Source organism: Physeter macrocephalus, chromosome 9 (assembly GCF_002837175.3).
Source record: "Physeter macrocephalus isolate SW-GA chromosome 9, ASM283717v5, whole genome shotgun sequence".
NCBI lineage: Eukaryota > Metazoa > Chordata > Mammalia > Artiodactyla > Physeteridae > Physeter > Physeter macrocephalus.
Genome location: NC_041222.1, coordinates 40,998,920 through 41,016,522, shown reverse-complemented (window position 1 = coordinate 41,016,522; position 17,603 = coordinate 40,998,920). Strand labels below are relative to the sequence as shown.

The window sequence follows — 17,603 nt, the reverse complement described above, 5'->3', positions numbered from 1 at the left end:
GGGGTTATAAAATGTAGGAATGTCAAACTGGATAACTGGTATAAGAGAGCTTTAAATCCCTCACAAATGCATCTGCTTTCCAGGTCTCCTCAAACGTTTCCTCAACAGAGTCGGAGGATGTGCTGCTGCTTTTACTCCCTAAGATGGGTTTCTCGTCCTTTTTCCCCAACTGGGCCAAGGCCCAGTTACAACCTTTCCCCCTCAGGAAGGTTTTGAGAGGCGAGCAATCTCCATTCTACTGCCTGTTACCAAGAGTACAGTCCTGTGTAGGTCACATGAGAATTATTTCCTAGGATTTATCTTTGAAAAATTAATATTAAGTACAATGTCACAGAAACACAGAACTGAATCTCTTCTATTTATTTTTAATATTTAGGCATTTAAAGGTTACAAATGGGGCTTCCCTGGTGGCGCAGTGGTTGGGAGTCCGCCTGCCAATGCAGGGGACACGGGTTCGTGCCCCGGTCCGGGAAGATCCCACATGCCGCGGAGCGGACGGGCCTGTGAGCCATGGCCGCTGAGCCGGTGCGTCCAGAGCCTGTGCTCTGCAATGGGAGAGGGAGAGGCCCGCGTACCGCAAAAAAAAAAAAAAAAAAATTAAAAATAATTTTAAATTTAAAATTTAAAAATAAAAAAATAAAGGTTACAAATGATGTGCAAGAAAATATGTGGCTATATGGATCCATTATGGAATGTATACAAATTATGCATAGTACAGCCTATGCAATTACTTTGAGGCTAGGAGGATCTGTTTGAGTTAACCTAAAAAGTTAACTAAACCAGGATGGTCTAAAATAATGTATATAATTTTAGACAGCTAGTCTCAATCCCATTTCAAGGGGAAATTACAATTTCCAGAACCAGTGGAAGACTCTTCAACTACATATTACTAAGAAACACACACGTGAAGAGTGAAAGGGCATGATATGAAGCATATGCTACAGGAGTTATTTATGGACAAAGCTACTCAATGAACACACTAGAATAGGTAGGTGTATCCTAATTATGAATGGCAGGTATGTTTTACCTCATGTGCCAACTCCAGCCAATTCTTAATAACCATCTGTAATGCTATGCTGGAAAGGTGTGGCAAAAAGTGCTGGCTGTACCCTAATATCTATTTTCCTCCTTCATAGTGATAGAATTTTAGCTGTATGCCCAGGATAAAGATTACATTTTTGAATCTCCCTTTTTGCTAGGTGTGAATATGTGACCAAATATTGGCACATAGGATGTAAGCCAAAATCCTGTATATGACTTCCTCATTGTGCCTTTAAGGGAACAGGTTATGACTTTTTCCTGATTCCTTCTGAGCAGAATGTAGATGTGATAGTGAGTTCCCGCAGACCATGAAAACAGGGATGTGCAGAGCAAAAGAAAGAAGAAATCTGAGTCCTCAACATTGTGAGGCTACCACAAAAGGCCTGGACTCATGTTCAGAATAACACATGCATAAGGAATAAACTCCTGTTTCATTGAGGCATCCATTGTTTTGAGTCATTGTTACAGCAGCAGAACCTGTGTCTTAATGAATGCAAAATGGTCCTGAGCTGTATCAAGGCTCAGTGGAAAAAGTGTCACGCTAGGTCTGCAATGTCAATAGTGGGCAAGGGACCCGATGGTTCCATGCCAACTCTAACCTCTTACTCTATGGCTATCCAACTTACTCCAAAATGGAAAACTTTCCAAGGAAACTCTGATGTGACTCATACCTTAGACCTTCCCTTTGTCAGATGCCTCCCTCTCTGTGCTATCGTTGACACTCAGGCTTGGTCTCTCTGTATTTGGTATAAATACAAAGAAATGAGACTTACTTAACAGTCATAATAAGAATAAAAATAAATAATTTATGTAGTATTTATGATACAAATTATTTATATATATAAATGACTACAATCCTTTAAAATAGCCTCCCAGGAAGCTACCTGCTTATTTCAATAATGCTGCTGTTGCTAAAATATTTTTGGAATTTTTTGGAAACTGTAAATTCACACATTTCTTATAATAATATGACTGGGTGAAAATCACTAAAATTTGTTTCATGCCAAATCAGCAACTCTTTATTGAGCACTTACTATGCATAACATTAACGCTAGTTTTGGTGTCAGAGAGGTTGGTAAATAGTAAGGATTTAATAGTAAGGACATCAATAGTATTCTTTAGATAATCTATGTCAAATTTCCAGGGTAAGTTGGCTTCATAATTTAACAAGAGAAAAATACTAATACATATAAGGGGTCTATTACAGTCCAGGGAAATGAGAGACATATACTAGAAATGAAATGTGAATTTTTAAAACGCACTGCTTTATGGCATTTTACATCATGAATTTATTCATTCACTCAAGATTTTTATTACTGCCCTGCTCCCTTATTTCCAACATAATTCTCAGTAATATATAGATTAAAAATTAGAGGTCTCTTTGTATTCAGTTTCAAACTCTTTATTCTCCTAGAACCTTGGTTTATTAAAATATTCCCTTGGCAATGAATTCTAGGTAGTAGGCTCTCCAGGGGCCTGCAGGTAAAGCAACCACATTTCTGGGCTTCTGTTTCTACCCCCAAATCAGCTAATAACTGTGGACTGTAGGATTTCTTTGAACATCAAGGACTCTGACAGTAGAGCCCCCAGCATTGAGCACATTTCTGGAGTCACTGAGCCTGAAACATACAAAGCAGTGGTGCTAAGAGCGGGTGCTGCCGAAATGGAAATCCTGATTTACTTCTTGAGTCAGTTCTGCCTGTTAAGCAGGTCAGTGTGTCTCTTCAAATGAAAAACAGCTTCCTTACAGCCATTATGGCAGAAAGGTCAATTCAAGTCCATTTACAGTTTTCAAATAAGCTGAGAACTCTAACACAGATGATGACTTTGGTCCTCACCCAGAAGAGAACTGATTCAGAGCAAATGAAGTTGGATATAAGGGAGAACTTCCCAACAGCAAGGGATGTTAGGATCTGAAGGAGATGTCAGGGCTGACATCCAGCCTATGATGTGGATTGAGGACACTAAAGTCTTCACAGGTTGTTCAATATTTTAAATCTCACTGCTGGCTCACGACTGCTGCTTTTTCTACATCTTTAGACTAGGACAGAGTATCTTGGAAGTGTGTGGCCCTGCCACATCAGGTGTGGGCTATTGGAAAGATTTGGGGAAAAAAAAAAACAAAACTCAAGGAAACAATCAGAGTAGTGTTTCCTAAGGGATGGATTGGCATTTGGTCCAGGCAATTCTTCATGTGAAACCGTCCTGCACAAGGTAGAATATTAACATTCCCTCCTCCTCTCTGTGTCATTTGGGAGCAACAGAAATTGTGTCAACCAAACCCCTCTGATATTTTAAAATACCTCCTACGGGACGCAGTGTCACCTTAGTTGAAAACTATCACAGCCATGTTTAAGAATTATCACCAAAAAATGGTGGTAATGGAACAAGGATACAGTCATGAGTATTTTTTCTGATTATGGAAATTTCACTGAACAAAATGCTGTAAATTGATGAGTGTCACATCACAAAGATGATCTTTTTAAAATAAAATCTCCCAGAACCCATAAGACTTTATCACTCTATGGATTAGCCTGTTCATGGGACTCCTGTACCAAACAACTCAGTGGAAATCAGAAACATCTGTTCCCATCATAAAGCATAACTTATCAGGGATGACATTTGGTGCTACTGGGTGACATTATTATCGTTATTATTTTTTGTTAGTTTGTGTAGGCACACAGTCATATATAAATAGGTGTACTGGCTTAGGGACTGCATAACAAAACATCTGTTCTTTTTTTCTCAGAGAATTCTAAATAGCAATATCCTCAAATACCAAATTTGATTGTGTTTTATGAATTCTGTGATCATTTCTGCTACTTGTTTGCTTAGAACTGCCAAGCAGATTTTAATCTACTGCTTTAGAGTAAGTATTCTTTGTGGCTTCATTAGATGAGGCTATGCTCAAATGTCAGTTGTTACTCTGGGGCAAAGAAAATGCAGAGTATCAAATTCTCTTTCAAGAAAACCCTGACAGTGGCAAAAGCAATGGTTACAAAAATCTAAACCTACTCAGACATCCCCATTCATTGTACTGCAGAATGGGTATATCTATAATGACTGCCATGGGGACAGAGTCTCTTAGACTAGATTTAGTCTTACCTATATAGATTTCACTTTATAGCATGAAGATGACAAAGTTGGAAAATTCTAGCCTCATAATGAAATTTCCTACAAAGTTAATGTTCACAAATTAATTAAGATATATAATCGAAATAAAACTATGCATTTAGCCAAACCTAAAATAAAATTCAAACACAACAGAGTATAACACTTTCATCAATTAGAGCCCAAAATGAATGAACTAGATTTCTGTCCTCTTCCTCCAATCTCCTTTTTTTTTTTTTTTTTTTTTTTTCCAGCACGCGGGCCTCTCACTGTTGTGGCCTCTCCCGTTGCAGAGCACAGGCTCCGGACGCGCAGGCCCAGCGGCCATGGCTCACGGGCCCAGCCGCTCCGCGGCATGTGGGATCTTCCCGGACCGGGGCACAAACCCGTGGTCCCCTGCATTGGCAGGCGGACTCTCAACCACTGCGCCACCAGGGAAGCCTCCAATCTCCTTTTTAAACAAAATAGTAAATTATAAGAAGGAAATCTGATACTGGCCCAAATCTAAACTTGACATATAAATCTAATCTTATATATTCGGGACCAATTCACATTTAGCCCAAATTCTAACACCTCCACCAAATAAAGTTCTCTGCAAACTTAACTGACATTCATAATGATTGCTCCAAGACACTAGAATAGCTTGACTCTCTAAAGAAATATTAAATTTCCTCCATTATATTCTTCACTCAAGCAAGAGGAACAACTACAGTTTAGAATATATTTTCAACAATAATGAAAAAACATGAGTTTTCTGTTTATTGCTGCAATTATCAAGACTTTAAATCAACTACTCTTTAAGAAGTAATCTTAATAGAGGCTTGATAATATGTTTCAGAATATAATTTTGAGTCTCATTTTTTTCTTTGGACCCTTTCTGTAACCCCAGAGATCCATGGCTTTTCCCTAACAAGCAGAGACAGGTTCAATTTGTGGTAAAGAATTCTGACAGACATCCTAGACTCTGATGGGCTCAAATGAAGGTCTGGATCTCAGGTTGGAATCTATGGCAGCCCATCAGGCTATATCAACACAGAACGTGGTTTCCCACTGGGGGACCGCTGTGCCACCAAGAAGGCAGGAAGGGAATCAGTGTTTCTGAACTGCCACATGCCAGAATCCTTTCATAGGTTGACTCATTGCATCACCACACTGTGAAAAATTATCATCCCTGGTTCACAGACACAGAAACAAAGTCTGAGAGAAATACGGTAATTTACCTAAGGTCACAGAGCCATGAAGATCTGAACCCCCAGGTCTCCCTGTTTCTCTCAGCTTATACCACTGGCAATAGGCAAAGCCTTCCTTTTTTCCCAAAAGTTATATTCTTCCCTTCAAACGCTTCAAAGAAAGCCACAATTGCTGGGGATTTTTCTAATCTTCCTTTTTAAGAACTGCAAGATAATATTTGTTTTAAATGTTTTTTGGCCAGCTTAGTGTAGAATTTGGGACAAGAAAAATGATTATCAAAATTTTAGATAAATTTTAACATGTGATAACATAGTTCTTAATTTTTATTTTTTTGAAAGAATTGTTAAAGGATACTTGGATCAGTATTTTCCATTATGTTGCTGCTAAGTTAAGGAAATACTTTAAAAATCTACCTTTTGCGTGTGGCCCACGCAAGTTAAAGAAATGCTTTGGTGCTGAAATATTTATAGATGAAATGATACACTGTTTGTATTTCTTTCATACTTACCCGGAGGAAGATGTAGGTGGTTATATACATAGAGGAAACAAGATTGGCTGTGGGCTGATAAATATAGAGTCTGGGTGATAGTTACGGGGGTTATTATAATATTCCCTAATTTTTTTGGAAATTTTTTAACAGCAAAAATATATGCAGAAAATATGCTTGGGATTTTATAGGTTCATCAGGCTACTCACACGTTACTTTCTGGAGCAGTCCCTTGGTATTCAGTCTTTCAGGTAACACGTGTTTATTGAACAGCTACTATGTTCCCAGCATTGTGCTAACTTGATTCAACTTATATGAATATGTAAACAACAATAAAATAAATATGAGGAACTGCTTATTATGAACCTTTGTTTACTTAAATGGTTTGAACTTAACATATGTAATGCTTGGCAATACTAACTAAAGGTGTGGGTCACCTTTGATAATTCTCTTAATCACTTCTCTGCACCTTATTCTGATCTCTTAGATGAATGATTTTATGTTCTAGTGAATGGGCACAGATGTGGGTGGGAAAGCACTGCTTTCATCCAGACACTGACAATACTCCTGGGATATAGGTATAGAGTACACATAGCCTCACTCCCTTGCCTCTCTCTTCCTCTTTTCTACCTGCCTAGCAAAATCCCAATAGGCTCTCAACCCAAGTCTCTGCCTATTCTACTACTCAAGCTGAACATGCCTGGAAAAAAACACACATCCCTGACGATTCATGCCACTGCAAATTTACGACCACAAATATCAAGTGGGCAGTCCTACATTTCCCTAGTCAGCTCACTCTCCCAGGCTCTACACTTGTTTTTTCTTTTTTCTCCCTAATCTTCTACACCTCTTCCCTTTCCACACTCTTAGCCAATGACCTCCTGTATTATTTTCTTCAGATATAGAAAGCATCTATAAAGAACTACCTGATCTTCCCAGCAGAAAATGTTCCATCCCACCTACATCTGCGCACATAAACTCTGCCTTCCCTCCTGCTACCCAGGATGAAACTCCTCCTGTTCTACCTATGGCCATGTTCTTCATTTGTGCACTGAATCTCATCATCTCCCTCCTTCTCAAGGACTTTGTCTCAACTTCCCAGAGATTAGTCCTCAACTCCCTTCTCCTGGACTCTGCTGCTGGGCTCTGCTCCTCAAGGAGGCCCGGCCACTGTCTATGAGCCTCCCCTTCAGGGCAATCCCCACGTATAGCAACTCTGTGAGCTCTGGAGACAGGTGCTTCCCCAGGCACAAAGGTTACAAAACAATGTCCCCTCTGGGATGACTAATTAGAAAAGAGTATCCTTTCCTTGGGCAGCCTATAAGGAACAGGGCTTGGCAGACAGAGGCCTGGCTGGGTTTTAACTCCTGCTGGCACCACCGTAGCTGGGTGTTTAAACTTACACAACCGCACACCTAGCTCTCCTCCTAACACTAACAAATACCTGGCCCAGCTGCCACCAGGACCTGGCACAACGGCATGCTTTGTGTGTCTGGACAAATTTGGTCTCACTATTGAGCACTGAACTTGACCCTGCATTTGCTCTTTGTCTACCCTGATCCCATGTACTTCAGCTTTCAGGTTACTCCTATTTAGGCTCATTCTTAACCTGTTGGTGTAAAAAAGTAATGCTATAGCCTATAAAAACCTAAATGGATAATATTAATGATACGAGTTTTGTCCTTCCTATCAAATATTACAATAAAATTCAATTTTAGTTTAACAAAACCTACCACCCATTGGCTATAGTGCTTTGTTACTTTGGATCTCTGCTGGTTTCTGGATGGATTTTTCTAGTCTTTTCTACTCTTTTTTTCCCAAAAGATGTTTACCTTTGGGTAATCCTGTGTTTTCTCTTTCCAAAGATAGTTGAAGATTCTTAGAAGAGAGTTTTCTAATACAATGTTGACTTCAGGCCTACACCAAAATCTATTATTCCAGACTTCTCTGTGAAAAAGATGAAGGTATGAAACTTGACTGCTTAAACAGTAGTAGCTCCTAAAAGGTGGAACCAGAAAAGAGAGTAGGGGAAAGAGAAGTTGTGGTCTGATAGGTTGGACATCCTAGTTCTGGGAGGAAGGTGGTGAGAGCAAGCAAAATCCATTTGGGACAGATGCAGAGAAAAGACTGGAGATGAGAAAAGCCATTTGGACATGTTGAATCATATTACACTGAATTTTTGAAAGCTTATCAAGCCAAAGAGAATCTTTTGTTACTTGGAATTGCAGGCTTTGAAAGTTTAACCAATTAAATGCAAGTTTCCCTGATGGAACATACAATTACCAGAAAGCTTGAGCCTGCCACGAAGCCATGTGTTACTTTGTGAAAACAAATTGAATTTTATTTTGTGAGGAAGGTCAGTAGATTATTTTCATACCTCTACCACATTTAAATGCAAGCCACTGAGCGTTCTGGGGAGCGTTGCTGTTTTTACAATGCTACCTTCTCATAGTTAAATGGGTACACAATAAATACTGCATAGAACACATAAGTACTTAAGAGATAATTTCAGTGTAACTATGGGCTAAGTATTATGTGGTACCCATAAATACACACATATATCTAAATATATAGGTATCTAGAGACAGTGAATGAATACATACATAAAATTAAGAGACAGAATTAAAGTTTCATCAACATGGTTACACATTATGCTTTAGTTTAGACAATGTCAGTTCCCTTGAAATGCCTTCGCACAGCCAGATTTATGCTAAGATCAAAACCTGTTTTTTTTTCTTTTTTTCTTTTCTTTAGCCACCAAAAATAGCTTAATAAATAGGAAAAAAAAATTCTCCAGGGTGCTTTTCCTCCTTAGAGTATTGTGTAATAAAAGATGTAGAAAAAAGTTTGGAAAGAAAAGCTTATCTGCATTTATAAACCCCAGAGAGAGTTGAATTTTTCACACATAATAAATGAGCTTGAGTCCACTAATTGTGTAAACACTTATTACGCCTCCAATCATCCTCCTCTAGATGACTTCCTCTAATTCTAACCACTGGCGCAGAAAATGATCTGTGTTCAAAATTTGCTCAAGTTTTCTCACTTTCAGCCTATTTCCCATGAAGCATGAGTGGGAACAATAGCCGACTTACTTGTGTTTATCTTCTGGAGTGAAATATGCTTTTCCAGTTGTCTCCTAAGTTTCACCTCTGCTCCGTACTTTCCGGTGGTCCCATTGTCGGCCAGAATGAAGTGAGAATGCATGCTGTTGAGAACAGTGAGCTTGCTCATGGGATTGGACATGGTCTGATATGGCCGGACAACCTGCAGAATTTCAAAAGGAAGGGGCAGAAGTCAGAGAAAAGAGTGCAAAATATGAAAAGGAGAACCAGACAGACAGGAAAGAGAGAGAGAGAAGGGAAATCAATTCTTTGGTACAGTGAAAGGAGAGTCTACATCCTCCTCCTAATACTGCTTTGGGTAGAAGCAAGATTTACAGTAAGTGTTCCATTAATTTTCTGGATTCATACAGAAATGAGAGTTTGTGCTTTCACTGTACTCAAAAACTGGCAAGTGAATGTCTGTTTCATTTTGAAGTTGATTGTTTATATGCTGATGAACCAAAAATAATTTTTAAATTTAGCTATTTTGTTTCTTTCTTTCTCCTCTCCATCATGTCCATACATCTAATAGGCAGAGAAGAGCAATCATGATTCTCGAGTACAGTGGAGGGTGGGGAGTGGAGGGTGGAGAATGGGGTCAGGGGTGATCTGCTTTGTCAAGCCCATTCAGCAATCTGAAGGTCTGTTATTTAAACAGACCTTAAGACACCTTAAGGTGTCGTATTAGACACCTTAAGTGGAAATGCTGAATGTAAAATAACTGTATCATGAGATAAATAAAAATCAGGCTCACAATGTTCATCTCTGTCTTAAATTTTTGTTGTGTTATTTTAATTTCATGGTGAATCAGACTACCTGAAACAGAACAATTCTTAGTATGGTCTTTCAGACTTTTGCTCTGAAAAGAAAAACAAAACCTATTGTGTGCCAGTTGCTTTATATACATTATCTATACTCCTTGCAACAATCCTGCAAGGTAGATGCTGTATGTTTATTTTGTAGATGAAGGAACAGAGATGGAGATTAAGTAGGTTTTACAAGAGTTTACCACGCTCAGAACCAGAAATCACAACCAGGTCTGCCTGATTCCAAAATCTATGCTTATTCATTCCCCTTTCCCAAACTGCTCAGACACAATGGAAACAAGATGATGTGTTGGAAATCTACTCCGAAAATATTTAGGCAGAAATTTCACTCAAGACTATGAAAAGGAACATTTAACCAACTCACTGTTACATGGTCTCCATACAGTTATCTCTGTACTGTATCACTGAAATTGACAAGACAGAAATAAATGCTAAGGGACTTGTATTTCTGTGCCTGTATGCAGTGTATACATTAATTATAGAGTTGAGATGCACTTGTTCATTTTAAGTATGTAATAACTCATCAGGCAAAGCTGTAGTAAGATTGAGTAGTTTGCTAAAGGAATTACAAAGTGATTCTCAGTAAAGACAGCGTCAGTAGAAAAGATCTCATAAAAGTCATATTTTACACCTTGATGCTGATTCAAAACCCCACATTTCTGTATGCCTGGCAAACAGAATCTACTCAATGAATAGTGAATGGATTAATTCAAAAGACTTGAGACAGACATGCTTTTATTAAAAGTTGAAAAATAAAAACCCCCTCTTATCTGAATGGTTTGGGAATTGATCTAATCTAAATTTAAAATGGGTAATTCTGAGCTTTTGAAATATCTTTCAGACCTTTTAATAAATGTCCCTATTTGTTAATATACCACTAATATAACATTAATTCACAGCTTATTCTAGATGGCTGTCATTTATAAATGAAGCCTATAAATTTGTGATTGTTTCCAGTAATCACATGGAGCAGTATTCAATTACTCCTTTGTCTAGATGAGTGAATGAGAGCCCCCCCTGAACTACAGAGAGAGTGGTGGCTAACCCCATCCTGAGTTCTTTATCACTGGAAGAGTAGGTCGCTTGTGGTTAAAATTCCATTTTGCTCTTATGCATTTTTGATCATAAAACATTCATTCTATAACAGAGTGCAAGTTAATAAATATTAATGCTTTGTTGAAAAAGGCTTAGCAGAAAGACTTTCTCCTATTCTTAAAGTACCTCTGCACTGTACTTTTGGACAAAAGAAAAAGCTTTAGCTTACTGTTTTCTCTTTCCTAACGGCAGTTCCCCAAGGCTCCATGCCAAGAAGGAGGGAACCCCAAAGCAGTTCTGTGAGGGGCATGGGACAGTGGATTTTCTAGAGGTTAAACTATTTGTGATGGAGAACTCCAGACACTCGCTCCAGATGAGATACGGGGCACGTTTTCTAATTCTTGGGAGCTTAATTAAAGACCACCAGTGAAAGTGACGTTTTCAAATAAAGGAGTGAAAATGATTCTGGGTCAACCTGACTTAATCACCACAATCTGAAAATAAAAGAACATAATTAAATCATCTGACTATATTCTATATATCTGTTTCCCCCACCACAGGATTCTAAGGACATTGGTGCTTCAGCCTTCTGAGTTTTGACCTTCTTTTCTTGTGCAACATGGTGCAGCAGCTCTTTGGGAATACTGTACATTTGAATTAATCATGATAAGAGGATCAAGTTTACAGTGTCACTCATGAATTTTAATTTCTTCATCTTAGTGCTCCCCATTTCTTTGGATCTTATGTTAAAGTAAGTTAAAGGTAGTTATATTTTGGCAGGGATTTTTTCTGCCGAATAATGGAGGATATAAATCCAAAAAATAAGTTAAATGTCCTAAATTATTTTCCAGTCATCATTGGAGGAAGGTATGTTGAATCCTGGAACACTCATGAACGTCTGAGGCATGGAAATCTCTTTGAATCCCAGTTCTGTCAATGGCTGTGTAAATCTGAGTCTCACATTTTTAATCTGTAACAGGGAAATGATAAAACCACTTACCTCATGGGGGTTAGATGAGATTATATGTGCAAAGTACCTGGCACCATGCCTGGCTCCTAGTAGGCAATCTACAAATGTGAATTTCTTCTCAAATTCTGCTTTATCTTAACAACTATAAACTGATTTTCCAGTTGCAAACTAGTGACCAAAATGAAACGATGGGAGACAAATCAGTCACTTTTGTTTTACACAGGGATTTAAATCAATCAATATGAGTAAAGAAAACAAATTTATCAGTTGCCAAAATATGCAAAGTGGGTTTTTCTGCATGTCCCCCTAGGTCATTTAAGACGGTGATATTCTGGAAATATTTGTTGATTAACTGCAAAGTTGGAAATAACTTCCCAAATACTTCAGAGGAATGCATTTTGGTCTAACTTGTCTACAAAATCCACTTAATATTCTTCATAACAAACATACCAGCAGTCTATTTTTGTTCAAGTTACAATTTGCATATCTACAAAAGATTTGCTGATCTTCCTGTTAAGTTTTTCAAATAGAAAAAAATAATGCCTTTGTATCACATGAATACAAATGAATTTTGCCTTCTGACAAAATTTTGGAGGTAATGCAAAACTTATATTGTTAAGAGCATAACATAAAAAGGACTTTTTTGGAAATGTGTGTGTGTGTGTGTGTGTATGTGTGTGTGTGTATGTGTGTGTGTGTGTGTGTGTGCATGTGCATGTGTGCAGAGCAAGAACAACTGTGACCTGTAGGTATACAGATTACTCTAGAACGTTTCTCAGCCAGTGTTTCCTGGGAGAATCAAGCCCTAATGCTCTGCAGTATTCATGGTATGTAATGGATCACCTTCTCTCCTAAGAATATGGGATGGTCCACGTTATGTATCATCCTTGAGAGAATTGAGAAGAGAGTCATTCAAATAATTTTCTGTGTTTTGTAGCTCAAATGAGTCATCTGGGTCGAGAAAGACTGAATTGTGTCTGAAAGGACTACATATCAAGTGATCTTTCATGATTGGTAACTACATTGGTATCTATACCTAGAAGGGAAATCTGCTTAGAAATGGATTTTAGATACTTAGTATTTCACTCATTAATCTATTGTACACACTTTGTATTGGCTGATTGGTAAAGCTCTGGTTCTAAGGCCTCTGTGTACCTTGACTTTGCCAACAAAGAGGGAATGTAATAGAAGCTGTTCAAGAAGTTAATGAGGTGGAGGGCCTTTATATAAGATATTTGTAGGGCCATTATCATTGCCAGGAGAGAACCGATCTAGAGACCCTGTGGAGAAACTGAACATCGTTCGTGTGTTGGTGCAGCGTGCTGCATTTATTTTACTTGGATGGGCTGAAATCGATCATTTGGGAGCTGATCTAGGACACCTGCTGGAGTTTTCCTAGCTATTTTCATGCATGTTCTGGTCTCACCCAGGGGTACTTAGTAGGAAGTCAGGAGATGGGACTTCAAGTTCTAGTTCCCCTAATTACTTTTGTGAACTTGGGCAAGTCTTCAAATTTATTCATTCATTCGTTCACACACCCATTCAGAATTTCTCTAGGAAATGTATGTGATAAGTATTGGACTGGCTTGAGGAGACATATACTCTTGCATCTAATAAATATTCAAAATATATTAATCGAAAGAAACTTTTTGGAGGGTGGTTTTCTCATCTGTAAGGTAGAGGATTTGACTATAAATTCTGAAGGCCTTCAACCTCTAAAATTGAGTCTGAACAGTCTGTATTAAAAAATACATTTGCCTTTTCCAAGGTAGCACAGAACAATGACCTTCTGTGTGTGCTGGCCACAAAAAAAGTAGTTCGCTCATATCTTGGGGTCTCTTCCATTTTGTGGTGCTTTCCACAACGCAAGGGCAGTTTGGGTATCTGTGACTCCTTTCCTGAACAGAACTGAATTGAGTTAAATCAGGTTTCTGAGTCATCAATCACAGCCTTCTGCAATCCCAGACGTTATTACCTGGTGAGGTGTGTGTCAACCTGCCCCAGGCAATACCAGGGTAGGGGATGTGTAGCCCACTGAGTCATTCTTTCCCTCCTACTAGCACCATGATTATAATTTAGGCAGGAAGAAAATTAGCATTCTTTGACTACTTATTGCATGCCAGGCACTGGAATAGACACTTTTACATGGATTAATCCATTTCATGCTTATTTTAAAGACAAAACTATAGAGGCTCAGAGAAGTAAAGCGTCTTGACAAGATCTGCCCCACTAAACTCACTGTTTCCTATAAATCGCATGTAGACCTTAAATTCCTTTACAGGGCAGGAGACATTTAGAGGAAAGACAGAGGACCCAGCCTGATTTTAAATTTATAAAGGATATTATGGTTGGTTTTGCTGCTGGACATTTTTGTCAGTGACTCAGCCGGGCATTAAAATCCTGCTGACAGCTGATCAGATTATTTCCAGATGAGTTCTCCAGAACTGTACAGTAGACAGAGGTCAGGAAAGGCACCAGCAGGCAGCAAAATGGGGTTTGTGCTTTGGAGAGAGAGATACAAAAGGAGTGGCAAGGCACTCTTCAGATCAGGCATGCGTTTCTGGGAGGGATGAGGGTATACTGCAGAGAAGTGGGAAACAATCTGTGTCTGAGGTAAAGAAACAAGGGGACTGAGAGAATGAAATAAAAAAAGAAAGGCACTGTGTATCCTCAAAATCATAGCAAGGCCTGAGCTAGAGGGAACACTGGCTTGTTGTTTCCTATTTAGGCAGCTCAGCTGCAAGTCTAGGTATGAAGCAGGGTCATATTGAAACCCAGATGCTGACTCTCAGCTCAGCAATCCAAACAAGAAACCAGCAAACCCAGGGATCCATCTCTAAAGAATGCCCAGATACTTTAGCTGCATGACTCCCACTAAAATCCACGGGAAAAAAACTGCATCTTTTTGCAGCACTTTGAAAATGTGTTCTTCACCTCATGGGCTGCAGAGATGCACCGTCCCCATTTCAGGCTTTCTGCTCGAATAGGCTTGCCTGCCTCTGCCCTGTCCTGAGGTGGACTGTGAACCATTCAGATACAGGGCCTACTGGCTGTGGGAAAAGGCCTTGCGTTCTGAAAGGGGTTACCTGCTTTAGAAATCACCACGTATCAGTGGGGTGATATGAAAATTTGTTCAGAAATTCTTTGAAAGTCTTCCCTTAGTCTGGCTGGATTCAGTGACACACTTCTAAGTAGAATAAAACAGAAGTGATGGTGTGTGGCTTCCAAAACTAGGTCATAAGAGGATTCCTCTTCGCTCTCTTGGATCACCTACTCTGCAGGGAGCCAGTTGCCATGTTAATAAGGCAGCCTCCTGGAGAGATCCACGTGGCGAAAACTCCTCCCAATAGCCATGTGAGTGAGTCACGTTGGAAGAGGGTACTGTAACCCCATTCAATCCTTCAGATGATGCAGCCCCAACTGACATCCTGACTGTGACCTTACGAGAGACCCCAAGCCAGAACCACCCAGCTAAGCCACTCACAAATTCCTGATCCGCAGAAACGGTGAGATAATGAATGTTTAAAATCGTTAAGTTTTGGGGTAATCTGTTATATGGTGATAGATAACTAATATAATAGTGCATTATTATTATCTTCCTTGAGACTTCAAAACGTATTCTCTTCCCTCTACTCTGGATTCACTGATGCATCATAATTTCATGACCTCCATTCTGCCCCACTCTGGTCCTCTAAGCTGCCTGGCATTCCATCCCTAGGCTCTGATCAGTTCTGGTTCCTGTTCTACACTGGGGCTATGACTACCATCCTCCATGCTCCTCATACGTCTGACCCCAAACACTATCTCTCCTCGTTTGGCAGATGATCTGACTCCTGTGTTTACACATTTGCCAGCCGGATGACCCAAGGCAGGTTATTTACCTTCTGGTCTCAGTGTCTCCATTTGTAAATGGAGATTAATAATGATTATAACTACGTCACTAGGATTCAATGAGATATAAAACTCATGAAATGATCCACATATGAACTCAAAAAAATGATAGTTGCTCTTATATGGAGAAGTAATATCGCATAATAGGTAAGAATATGATCTGGGGAATTGGACGGCCTAGGTTTACATCCCAGCTACATAATTTATTAGTTATGTAACATTGGGCAAGTTACTTAATCTCACTCTGTTTAGTTTCACCATCAGTAAAATGGGAAGGATTATAGTGATACTAAAAATAGAAACTTCTGAGTGCCATTATGAGGATTAAATGACTATCTGTGTAAAGTGCTTAGATGGATGCTGATACTTATTAAACTCTACAATTGTGTTGATATTATCATTGTTATTATTTTTTCAGTGATAAATGATAAACCTCCAGATAAACTTCAAAATCCTGCCATCAACTCTCTGCCTACATATTCTTTCCTCGTCTCCTTCGGTTACAAGGATACAGATGGTTAATCTCCTCTTTAGCTCTGGACCCCATCACCTCAGGGCCACTCTAGGACTTATTTCATTAATTATCTCCTCTCCATCCCTAACTCCATTTCTACCATAAACATATAAACAAACTCAGGTCTCTCCCATCTTGAAGAAAAAATCCCTCAAATTATGGCTCCCTTTGGCTACTCATGTCCCTTCTCCTCATCCCAGACAAACCTCTAAAAGGTAGTTTCTACTTGCCATCTCTACTTCTTTTTTTTCCTCCTCAACCCATTGAAATATGGCTTGATCCTCCATCATGCTTCTGAAACAGCTCTGACCAGTGATACCAATGATGTCTGTCTTGATCAACTGGATGAACACTTCCAAGACCTTCTCTTCCTTAGACTCTCAGTTGTACTTGGCATTGCCCTTCACTCAGTCCTTTCAAAACACACTCTTCCCTTGGCTTCTAAAATACTCCCTGGTTTTGCTCCTCCCTCTTAGCCCTTCCTCTGGTCTCCTTCGCAGGGTGCTTTTCCTCTGCTCAGCCGTTAAATATTGGCTATCACCAGGATCCGGGATATCATCAGGCCCTCCTTTTCATCACTCTACATACTCTGCTGTATGTAGTGATCCATCCACTGCAGTGGCTTTAATTATCATCTCTGTGCAGACACCTTCTGAATCTAAGTGGGTAACCAGATCTTTCTCACTGTCCTGCTGGACATTTTCACATAGATATTTCAAAGGAACTTTGAAATCAACATGTCCAAATCCAAACTCAACACTGTATTTACTGAAACTGTATTACCCATGCCACTGAATGTAGCCCTGAACCTGAGTGTGGACCAGGTTTAGCTAGCATTGGCTCCTTCATGACTGTAAAGACTTGGGTGGGTCTCCTTGTCTCAACTTCTCCTCTCATCCTCTGAATATATCTTATCTAACCTAGTCATAGAAGTCTAAAAAACTCCACGTAAGAACACTCCTGGGAGGTTTTCTGAGCTTATGGTATGAAGTCACATTTGGCTTGCATTTGAAGTAAATGAAAAATGTACTGAGTTGAAAACTACACTAGAATTATTAATTGCATTATTAAACTTGATTTTTCTTGGCTTAAAATATAAAAATGACATCAAAAGAACACTTGCCAATTAAATGTAACAACTCCTAAAGGTTATAAAATTCTGAGAATATATCTATAGCTTAGGGAAGACAGAAGATATTGAACGTCAAGATAATTTAATAACCACATAAGATGATGCTTTGGAAATCTACCTTGTGTTTTCATCCCCAGGCTAAAATGAAAAGTGATTTTTCTTGTGATCATGCCTAGATTTTTCATTTGGCATGTGTTTTGTTAATCTAAATTTGGGAAAAGACAAATCATAAAGGCTTCAGAAACTGTTCAATTACTTGAAACAATTCTGGTCAGACCGTTTTCTAAAGCAAGAATCTAAGTC

General features: G+C 39.1%; 1 protein-coding gene across 14 annotated transcripts in view; it reads right to left on the bottom strand.

Annotated features, from left to right (window-relative positions):
- The window catches only part of TRPM3 (transient receptor potential cation channel subfamily M member 3), an 832,361-nt gene that overhangs the window by 215,194 nt on the left and 599,564 nt on the right, over nt 1-17,603 (bottom strand). For all 14 annotated transcript variants that reach the window (XM_024126887.2, XM_024126889.2, XM_024126890.2 and 11 more), the window contains exon 6: nt 8,923-9,094. In XM_024126887.2, coding sequence (XP_023982655.1) covers nt 8,923-9,094 — 172 coding nt within the window. The remainder of the gene's footprint in view (nt 1-8,922; nt 9,095-17,603) is intronic.